The sequence below is a fragment of the Cynara cardunculus genome (genome assembly GCF_001531365.2).
Source record: "Cynara cardunculus var. scolymus isolate 2C chromosome LG 11, CcrdV1, whole genome shotgun sequence".
Taxonomy (NCBI): domain Eukaryota; kingdom Viridiplantae; phylum Streptophyta; class Magnoliopsida; order Asterales; family Asteraceae; genus Cynara; species Cynara cardunculus.
In genome coordinates, this window is record NC_037538.1 from 10,512,562 (window position 1) to 10,524,698 (window position 12,137).

The 12,137-nt window shown below is 33.4% G+C and overlaps 1 protein-coding gene across 2 annotated transcripts; it reads right to left on the reverse strand.

The window, feature by feature from the left end:
* Positions 1-4,302: 4,302 nt before the first annotated feature.
* Positions 4,303-9,783, reverse strand: LOC112521672 (probable lipid phosphate phosphatase beta). 2 transcript variants are annotated; one of them, XM_025130664.1, is made up of 3 exons: positions 9,090-9,733; positions 4,926-5,000; positions 4,303-4,384 (listed from the first exon to the last, which is right to left on the reverse strand). In XM_025130664.1, the coding sequence occupies exons 1-2, from the start codon at positions 9,727-9,729 to the stop codon at positions 4,945-4,947; spliced, it is 696 nt and encodes a 231-aa protein (XP_024986432.1). In that variant the 5' UTR covers positions 9,730-9,733; the 3' UTR covers positions 4,303-4,384; positions 4,926-4,944. The 2 variants fall into 2 exon arrangements, with proteins under 2 accessions (XP_024986432.1, XP_024986431.1); XM_025130663.1 differs by lacking the exons at positions 4,303-4,384; positions 4,926-5,000 and adding an exon at positions 8,724-8,735 and having other exon boundaries at positions 9,090-9,783.
* Positions 9,784-12,137: the final 2,354 nt, after the last annotated feature.

Here is a 12,137-nt window from a genome sequence, read left to right on the forward strand (position 1 = left end):
TATTTTAATCTATATAGTTTTGAAATTACATTTTCATCCCCATGGTTATAATTCTTTACCTTTTTTGCCCTTATTATTAAAATCTATTGCTTTTTCCATCCCTATGGTTACAATTCATTAAATATTTTAGTCTTTCAGACTTAAAATTAGTGTTTTGGCTTCAAGGACGAAATATAAATGAATTACAAACCATAGGGACAAAAATCAAAATTTCAAAATCACATGGATGAAATCCGAATGTTTTTAACAAATCACAGGGACGAAAATTGTAATTTACTATATGAACATTAACACAAAAGGGAAATATAAAGTAGTTTAAATCTTGTAAATTGTAAAACTAGAAAATCTTAGGACTTTGGTTTAAAGCTCAATATAACGGATTTGAAAAACCTCACAAGTTTATTAAAATCCAGTATAACTTCTAATTTTAAATGAAATTTTAAACTTGTTTGGTTTTACTCCAAGAAAAATATTTATGTGCTTCGTCTAAACTCATTATTTTGTCATTAAATTTATTTGCTTGGTAATTGTAATATTGTTTCATCCGTTTTTCACATAATTTTACTTCTCCTAAACAACACGCTAGCAATTTCAAACACAGCACCCTTTGTAAGCATCATATGGCATCGTTTTCATCGGGTAATATTGTTCGAATTACATCTTTATACAAAAAAAATATGACCAATAAAATTCAGTAACCAAATAAATTAATAGTTTTTGTAGCCAAAGTTTATTCTAAATTTTATAAAAAAAAACCAAAGGGGCATATAAGGATCTTGTTATTGCTTTTAATTAAAAGAATTCGTAGTTGGTTTTTAAATATTAGAATAAATAAATTTTTAATAAATAGCTGATGCTAATTAGTTTTTTCACTTGTGAGACAATAATATGAAGGAAAAGGAAAACCAGTTTATTGGAAAATATGTTGAAATCACACGTTTAAACGTACTACCAATAATTTATACAAGATAATTTGATGAAAATTAGATAAAAAATTAAATTAAAATAAAATAAAATAATATAATATAATTATTAAAATATTAGTATGTAAAAAAGTATTCTTGTTTGAATTAATCATAATTTTTTTCAATGATTGCAAACTTTAAGCTCAAATTATCAAGTCGCTTGTTATCATTATGAACACTTCAACATGTGATACAATAAGACCTAAGCGAATATTGGTGAAAAGAATTACGAGGGTTTTCGTGTCGGTCTTGTTGTAAATAAAAAAGTCACATCGATTAAGATGTCACCCGCTTTTTACATTTTGCATTAATGATATTTTCTTTAAACTGTTCAAAAAGCCCTTCAAACACTCATTGAATGTTTGTCATACCCCTAACAAGAAAATTGACATTTTCGTACCTCATTAGTTGAAATAACATGTTACGACAGCAGATATTAATGACTTTGACAATTAGTTCGTGCACACCTTTCTTCCAAGAAAGTTCCATAATTTAGCAATCAAGTTCAAATTGGTCGATCCAAGTTGTCAGTTGCACACCATCACCATCTGATGCGTATTTTAACACGAACGTTTTGTATCAATTATTCTAAGATGGACGAATCGAAGAGATAACGATAACGGGTAATTTAAGTTTTTTCTTAGTTTTGAAAAGATTAAAGCAGCTGGGAGGGAGAGAACACCAAAAAATGAATGATATCTGGGATCCATTATCCCTAAAAACAAGCAGAATATGCCAAACAAATAATCAAAGACAAAAGAATGATATGATTGCAGAGATGGTATAATGAAGAATAAAAAAGAAAAGAAAAAAAGAAAAGGAACAACTGGCAATCAATTTCATGTTCCACAAGTACTTAACACAAGAGACTATTTCCTCTGCAAAAAGTTATTCAAATTTGTGGAAGGTTTTGCAACCAACCAATTCATTCAAACCCATATTGGTCCCTCCACCTTCATTAGACACTAAGTTTCAACTAATGCTCTAACAACTAATTTCACCCAGCTACATCAACCATACTTTCAACTAAGCAACACTATTTCTGCTATATCATAACTATTAACTCATACCATCTTTAAATGTATATTCACTTGAATACTTGCATCCTCTTTAGATGAATTATTGTAAACTTTCCACAGAACAACTTTCCAAATGTATTTTGTTTTTAACTTGTATTTTTAATAAAGTTTCAGCCCAACAATTTGTACCCGTAACCAACTTTGAAGGACAGGCTACCCTAGAACTAGGCCCTACAGCCATTTTCTCTCTTTTCTTTTGGCGGTGTGGACGTCACACACCTTACTTATCCCATAGGGTCTTTGAAGATAACAACCACAAAAATCCCTATCGTCCGAACCAACAGCCTCTGGGGAAGAGCCCCGATACCTACCTTTTATTTGTCACTTGATGGTTTTTTTTTATGTTAACATTGAGTGTCCGGTTCAGCTTGTAGTGCCTTAAGGAGACTCAAACTAGCGACCTATGGGGAGGAGCCACAAAGCCTAGCCTTTATCTGCCCGTTGAGCTAGCTCTCAAGATTGAGCTTTTTGCATCGGAGACTTGGTTCTTTTGTATATCTCTATCTACACATTAACTTATCATAATCTCTTCAACCGAAAATGATATATTTCCCTAACTAAAAACTCGGGCTTAGACGTACACATCATTTTCATGACAACTTAGGGCAACTAATACGATAAAGACGGTGGGATCATCCCAACTCGAAACCAATAACCCAACAAGCATATATTCTTTGTTAAATCATTAGTCTAAACAAACCTCAATATTTCCTTCTAAATTAATGGAGTTTAAAAGTCAATGACTTCATGGTTACCAAATAGGTAAATCATGTTTCAAGCAAACAACTTTAATATTATTGAATCACCTGTCGGTACTGACTACTCATGCATGCAACAACATAGTACTGACCCCTCCTGAGCTTCTGCTACTACTACCATGCATACAATCAAATCCAAGGAAGGTACAATCTCCAATACATATGTTACATCTCATTAAAACGGTTGAATGGCGTACATACGTACATTTGTGAAAGAACAGAGGGCGGGACGACATGAACTTGTAAACATTCACACGGGTCCCATTGAAATTAAGAGTTGGAACGTGGATCTCATTCACGATATGGACCTACAGGAAAGACAACATATAACCGAAGAAAAATGACATAACACCGTGCATAAATCATAGTATGCTAGTTATATAGGGTCCCACAAAACCAAGTAAGAGTATCTGAACCAGAAAGAACCATAGGTTTAATCCTTAGATACATCATATGATCATTGTTGAAGAACATGCACATTGGTACGTTAAGCCAGAGGTTGAATTTTCACTAAAAATCAATTAAAGCAGGCATGGGCAGACGGATTAGGTATGTGCAAGTGCACCGATCTATTGACTCTAGCCATTGGATCGCATCTGATGGTCTTAGGTACAATCATTCAGTGCCCATTGGGGGCATTGATGCAACAAATATCAAGTCTTGTTTTTTGTACCGTAAATTATATATATTCCCTCCCCATTTCATAGCCCCCCATTCTGGAATGCTACTTATGTTGTCACAGAAAAAGCAAAGGGTACAAGGGAAAAAGAATGTCATCTTTTTTCTTTTCTTTTTTCTGAAAGATGATGAATTCAAAGCAATACAATTATAGTTGCTTTTCTCTTTTACTACCTCATATGTGAAAGTTGTACCTTGCTCTCAGTATTTGTCAATTTCTGCTGTAGAAATAAATAAATATTAAAAGAGAAGGGAAAACATGTATGTATGGAAAACAAGATCTGATCAGAGCAAAAAAAAAAAAAAAGGTCCTTTTTTCTTTTTTCTTTCTAAAAGCATGTTTAAAATAAATAAATATGGAGAAAACCCTCTTTCCCATTTAATTATCGAGTAACTCAGAGCAAGCATTAAATGGCAGAAAGATTTACCTTCCTTAGTATTTGTCAATTTCAGTTGTTTTTGCTTTATCTTTCCAAACTATTTGGAAAAAAAACCAAAACAATGTTGGTTCAGAGAACTAAACAATAAATTGGGGTTTTTACCTTCTCAAAAATTTAAAAAGAAAAAAAAAACCCTTCTTTTGTGATAGGTCTGTCAAAGATCTGATCAGAGAGCTAAAAAATAAGCTCTTTTTTTCCCACTTTTTATTTCCAAAAATATCTCAACGAAGTAATGATTCAATCAATTAAAGACATGTATATAAATAAAAACTAAAAATGAGCCTCACAGAATAAAGCAGGTACACAAGCACCTGAGGTTAACCTCTTCTAATGTAGTGGGCCCCAGGTGGGGACATATTTTCTAGTGCTGATCTGTCTCCTTCAGCTCTCCAATATTTTTCTTGTTCAAATTCCTACACTTCTCTTTCAAATGTCAGTCCAAATTTCTCCTCCTCTGAAACTCCCTGCCCATGTTATCTATAATCAATCATGAATCAACATTGGGTTGTTACATACACACAGCTAAGGTAGATTCATTTTCTTCCCATTATCCAAAAAAATTTGGTCAAATGTCCAGATGTGGTCCTCTTTTACTATAACCCAATTAAATAAATAATCTATAAAGAAAATACTCCTACCAATAATCAATACTTGATAAAAATTTAAACTCCGCAATAAGTACATTGTTAGAATTCTTTTAAGAGGATATATGATTGATCATGAACAAATACTCTTTTTCTTCTTTCCTTTGTATATATTGTCTTAAAACAGACATGTTTAATTTTAAAACCAAGTCAAAAGCTATGAATAATGACAACAAAAATGAAGGAATTTACATGTGCTTCTGGGCGTTTCATAGGGGAGTAGTATAGGAGGAGAGAATACTTTGACTAGTAAATGTATTCACATTTCAAGATTCTGATATAAAATTGACCAGGATAGGCCCCTACCAACTCTTGGGCTATTGGTGCAATGACAGCAATATCATAATTATTCCGTAGATACCTTATATTTTCAAAAACATCTACACACAGGATGTGCCTCTTGTCTGTGTGTGAATAATTGTTCTGCAAGAAGGAACTGAAAAGAAGTATTAACAACATCAAGTAAAAAATTCAATATATTTTGCCTGCATACCATCAATGTGATTTAAATCATTTGCAGTGCTACCTGCAACAACAGGGGGTTTATTGAACAGAGATAAAGACTGCTCGTGCAGATCTTTCTGAACCTTATTAATCACAAGACACAAAGCTAGCAAGTCAAGTTAAAATGCCAAATAATATAGAGTTAAAATGGCTCAAGTATCTCAGTTCAATGCCTCTATACCATATTAACATGAGCATGATGAATAAAAATCCAAGTCAAAATATAAGATGTGTGACACTATTTGGATACCATTTACCATCGATTCCACAGGAAAACAAAAACTCATTTATCAACAGACAGCTAAATGTTTTGGGACCATTCACAATTCAGGTAGACAAATTATACAAGGCTTATCACCACAAATTTGAAGCTTGATGTCATTAGTTTTGGTTAGGTTAGGGACCACCTAAGTTGTTTTCTGCAATGCAACGTGCCACCAATTAAAAAGATTTCCAGTCAAAACATGTAGATAACTCAAGGACACCCTATTAAAGTGGGACATCTAGATTAAAGAAGCTTTACATATGCCTTCATTCGTGTAGGACACCCAGGTAAAATAAACTTGAGGCAATCTCTGAATCAGTAATGTGAAACATGGAACTAGGATCCATTTAGCTCCCTCAAGGGCACCATATTAGCACCCCACACGTCAACTCAAAATTTATGGAGAAAGGGTTTCACACCTCATTTTGATAAAGCATGTCTCCAGATTCAACAGCATAACCACAATAATGAACAAGAATGGCATACAGAGGTCTTTGGTAAGTCCACATTAAGAGAATCAATTCTACAGTATCAAGTATACACAGCAACCACTCGGTGGAAAAGCAACCTGTGAACTCTTGTCACCTTTTTTGCTCCGGCAAGTATGATGTAAGGGTTAATCGAAGGAACGTGAACTGAAGTTGGTATGTCCCCTTTGTAACGGCAAGTGCAATGGAAGAGCAGTACCAATGACCCACTAAGATTTTAACTATTGATGATAAGAAATGGCAGTGTCTTCCACTAATAGAACTAATCAGGATCATCCCATACGAGCATTTAACCAAAATTTAATTGTTATGCTAGAACGAAGCTAACGAATGCATCTGAATACAAATCAAACCAAACACAATTACAGATAAATAATGCTAGTATGCTACAAGTGATTAAAAGACGTTAAGAATCACACTCTGAAATCATTCAAACCATCAACCAATCAATCAATGTGAGATTTATGAATACATGGCTCCTTTTACACCACACATAAATATAAAAAATTGTTTTGGGGCACAACTGGCATGGCATCTATGAAGAACATATCAGGCATACATCTCAAGATTTCAAGGGGGAAGGAAATGATTTTTTTTTTTTGATTCACAAAAGTAAGACCGTTCTATTATCTTGTAGTTCACAATTTTCCATGGACCTCGTAGCTTCTGTCTTTTTCTTCTTAAGTAGAGGTATATGTCCAGCAAATAGGATTCCTTCTATTCAAAAATTCTAACGTACATTCTTAATGAGGTCTAAAATCCTAAGATCTAAAATTAGATGGATATAGTTAAATGGTTGATGCAACTTTCTAAGAGAACAATAACCATAGTATTATATAAAAAACTCAAATAAGTTTGTAGCTTTGATAATTTATAAATGGAGTGCGTAATATGAAATATATATATGGGAGTGCATAATATGAAATATATGTGTGTGTGTGTATACACATATGGGAGGAAACCAGGGGTGTATGCGCAACTTGGCTAGGTCACGGCCAAAAGTCACCCGGCTTTCTAATGTAGTATCATATGTGATGACTTACAGTATCACATGTGATATAGGTGTTCTCACGTTTTCACAAAAGGGTGTTGTTCTCGTTTGAACCCTATCCTATAGATACACAAAACCGCCATCGTTAAACAAAATATAGGATCTGATTTACAAAACAAAACATCCGCTGATATATTCAACATGTAAATAACATACAGAGGCACAAGTGAGAAATGAATTTAACTCCAAATTCATCATCAGAAAATAGCACCAAATTCATCATAATGTAAATTAAGAAAAAGATAAGGAAGACAAGCAAGATAGTAGAAGAAAAGAAAAGCCATCATGTCAACTCCTACTATTGGCTTTCATTTTCCTCTTTGGGGAGTTGGAGGTGTTTGAGATCATATATAATAAAAGTTATTGGTAAGGAAGCCACTGCCCACATAAGGTTTCTACACACAGACATGATAGTGGTTAACGAATAACAAACACTCCATCTCCAGAGAACAGATCACATGTTGGAAGGATAAAGCCACGCAACAAACTTAAGAAGCATTACATCAACAAGCATCAACAGATACTGCACTAAATTAAGGAATATATTACTTAACCTGTGAAAGTCGTAATGCCAATTGGAATAGCATGCAATCAGGCTGCCTATGTCCATTGAAATTTAATAGTTGCAAAGAGCATTTAGTAAGAGGCTAAGATCCCAAATGACTACGGATTTATAACACGTGAGATCATGCCAATCTACCATCACCACTGCACCACCGTGCAACTGGTACTATAACAAACATCCTACGAATAATTTGTCCTCTTTTTTATCACTAATAACCATAATTTCAATGAGCAATGCGAAACTTGCTCAAATTTATTCAGGGTCTTCATATTTCGTTTCAAAACATGAACATCAAAAATTGAACAGAGGGACGATGACAAAAACCTAAAATAACAAAGTCAATTGTCAACTCAGCACCTTTGTATGTCAATTTCTTTAATACATATGATAAAGTACCCAAGGACGGTGCTATACTAAACCTACATAATATAGAGTTGCAATACTTACAAAATCACAAAACACCTAATATGTATTGTAGTTGCAAGCAACATTGGTCTAACTTCAGTTGAAAGTCTTAATCCCAAAAGGTTAAGAAATTCTACTCGATGACTACAAATTTTGAAATAAATAACCACCATCATCTAGTAGTTAACTGTACATTGGAGAAACAGAATCATTAAATAGATTTACAGTTAGTTTGGATAGCTGCTAACCATCTATCATTCATCATCATAATGCACATATATAATTACCAAAAAATAAATAAATAGTAAAATTGTGTTAACAGAGCTTTGATCCCACTCATCAACATGTAATTGCATATTCGGCTTACACCATGAAATATGCCACCAGGTCAATAGATTACAGCTTCAAAAGGTTAATAACTGTACATGATGCATTAATATCAATATCATGTAAGCATCAAATCAATGCAGCATGGCATCCAATAAGTAGCCTACAAAGGTAGGCCTTGCAAGCCCATAACTCAACTGATTATTAATATTTAATTGGAAAATGTTGAACACCACAAAGCAAGTGTCCGCAACTGCTCATGGGTTAATGGATCAATAAAAAATTGTGTCTGGCTCATTTTTAAGATTGATCAAAAGCTGCCTGTCACTTTGGATTTATGACATCAAACACAAGTATTCACTGATCTATTATTTCTTTATCAGCGATGTGTAAATTCCTCCGGTTACTCATCAAAGATCCCACATCCACCATCAACTGCATGACTTCCAAATACATAAGCAGTTCTTAAAAAACATAGAGATGGTTTACTTCAAATCTGAGAAATGGACGTTTTCGGGATGCCGCTAATAACCAACGAATGGCAAGTGCTTTTCCTTGTGTGGATCCTATTTCAATGGGAACTTGTTCAATTAATATATTTAGCCATAAACTGCAGTTTCCAAACATTCACCTTGAGCAAGTGAAGTTACAAATCAATCACCATTGGAAGAGATAGAAAGATGAACGTAACCCAAAGACTTTTGTTATCCTCATAGAAGATTAAAATATCAGTCGACCAATCCAAATTACTTGTAACTACTAAAACTATACAACAATAAGATCGTACGATTTTCTGATAAAATTGTCATAAACAAGATTCCAAACGATGATTCTCATATAAATTGTACACAATACGAAACAGAACAGCAATGATAGCTACCATGACAATTTCCGTGAAAGAATCGAGCTAAAAAACTCACAATTGAGAAAGTGAAAGACGAATGATGCATTAAGAACTCCCAATCCAGCGCCAGCAGCAACATCAAACACAAAATGCCGTCCAAGCAAAACCCTAGAAACCGACGTAACAGTTGCCCAGGCTATAACAATCATATTTAAACGTTTAACACTCTCAAATACATCAGATCCTAACATGTCAGACTTCAATTGGAGGAATATGTCAGGGATTAAATCCGAGGAAAGGTAAAACAAGGAAGCCGTGAAGCAAACTCTAGAAGCATGGCCGCTGGGGAAGGACCAGTGGTCAACGGCAAAAGTGAGGAACATGTTTTTGTTATAGACAGGGCGAGGGCGGCGGACGAGATGTTTGATGAGACCGACAAGGAGGAGATCGAGGAGAGATCCGATGAGAAAGTTAATAAGTAAGGAGAGGAGGAGTGGAGAAGTGGAGGGTAGAGGGGAGAGAAGGAGGGAGAGGAGGATTGGGAAGAAAAGGCGGCCATCGCCGGAGATTTCAAGTAGCTTGAGGAAGGAACGAGGGAGGATGGGTTGAGTGAGGTTGTGGATAGTGAGGGAAACAGTTGTATCGGAGTTGATTACCTGGCGGAATATTGACGTTGACGACGACGGCGGCGGTGGAGGTGGCGCTGGTTCCTCCATGGTGGATTAATCCGATTCCGATTGACCGTCCAGACCACAGTTGTTGTGTCAGTTACAGTTACAGTTGCCGGCGAAACATCATGTTTTAGATTGAACCAAATTGGGTTTTAAACTTATGGGCCCAATAATGCGGGTTACAAAATTAAGGCCCAAGAGACATTATATTTAAATAATAACTTCTAGAGTAATTACATATTTGGTCCTTGTATTTAATTAAAACTGCAGATGAGATCCATGTATTAGACTGGTGACGGCATATTTCTATTTTAGTTTATTACAAAATAACAAATAAATATTAGACAGGCTCCTCCCATTAGTTCTACTCTAGCAACCGAATATTTTTTGGGTTGTTATTTCTAGGGTCCCATAAAATTAGAGATACGTAAGGTTTGGGCTTTTTGGATTTTTATTTGGGCCTTCCAAGCTGGTTTTTAGTAAGCAAAAATGAATCCGGGCTCGGTCAAGTCAAGTCAAGTCAAGCTTTGGGTTGGAAAAAGAGGGCCAACAGGCTTAACCAAGAATTTTTTGGGTTGAAGAATTGGCCCGATCGAAATTTAGTGTTGGGCCTGGGCCTCGCATAGGATTCACATTCAAGTTCGCATGAATACCAAGATTAAAAATAAGTGGCAACTTAAAAAAAAAATGTCTTCTTTCCACTACCATTGTGTTGTGTTCTTGAAACCTTTTATTGGATTTTAAAGTAAATTTGCAATCGTTTATGTAGCGAAAAGATTATCTTTAATTGGTCACAAAATTAAAATCATAAAACTTTTCTTATCTAAAACTCATACCCGGATCCAATGATATATTTAATTAAATTACACACCGGAGGGTGTTTAGAATTGTACCTTTATAGATCGGGAGTTGGTATCGTTTGAGCACATAGAAACCAAAGCAGGTCTTCTCTCCACACATGAAAAGAAAATGTTTCTTTTCTATATTTTTCCTTGAGGCTAAATTCTAATCTTTCGATCAGTTAGACTTGATTAAGTCTAACACCTTATTTATATGGTTTGAATTACAAATAGACTGTGATTCAAAATAAGGTTTAATGATTATTTGTAACATATATATAATTATCTTAAACTTTAATATAATTATACATATTTATAGATAACATCCTGTAATTATAATAATTACGTTTCAATACACATTTTCATAATAATCATTCAATAATAATTATATCTATAACCCACTTGATTTAATTCAAATTTGTATAAATGAAAACAAAAGTATTCTTTGTGTACGACCTTGTAGGTTTACATGCTCCCCAACAGTATCAATATGTAACACGTTTCGCGAGCATATAATAACTTACATCTTTATTACAAATAAAAGGAAATGGAGGAGAAATAGAGGAAAGTAAAAAAAAGTCGTGTTCTCAAAACTTTTTTTTTTCAGTGAAAGGAATCAAAAGTGAATGAAAACAATGATAAATTTTACAAACGTAGAAAAAAAGGAAAGAAAACAAATTAAAACCCCTTAAAAATTATTAAAATTACAAAACTACCACCTTTTAATTTTAAAGGGTCTATTTTTTAAATATTTTATTTAAAAAAATGAAATTTTTCTTTACTTTATCTTCTGTTTAAAAACATGAAAAATTATTTTATTTTCTTTTATTTCCTTCATTTTTGAGAACACAAATAAAAAAAAAAATTCTTCACTTCTTTTCTTAATCCCCAAATTTGAGAATAAAATGTTAATGAAATTAATTGTATGCTCAATTAAAAATAAAATTGTCATTTAATTAATCAAAAAATATAATAATTAATTATTGAGTTAAATGCAAATTCGGTCTCTCTGATTTATATAAATTAACGAGTAAGATCAATCAATGAAAAAAATTATTAATGAAGGACGTCTTTATAGTTTCATTTTTGTAACGGATGTGGTCTCTTGTATTGATTCATTTAGTTAAGTTTCCGTTAGTGAGGGGCGATTTTGTCTATTCACCCTCCTCTCCCTCAACTTTCATTTTCAATAACGGGTTTGATCCCTCAAATTTCTTTTTATGTTATAACAAATTTGGTCCCGTAAACTACTTTTTATTATAGTAACGGATTTGGTCCATCAAACCACTTTTTATTTTAGTAACAGACTTGGTCTTTCCCTCAACTTTTATTTTAGAATTGAATCTCTCATTTTAATCAATAAAATTTGGTGGCACAAACATATATCTTTAAATATAATGAGCAAAATAACTAAACTAAAATTGAAGTTTAGATTTTGGGATGAAATATTTTATATTTTTAGAAACATTCCTTCCATGAAACCTTTTAAATCAAATAAAATATAATTTTGATAAATGTTTTATTTTAATTAGTTGAAAATATGTATTCTACTCGTGACTTAAAGGAATCTTAGTTGAAGGGCTCATATCTCTTATAGCATAATTAATAAAAATA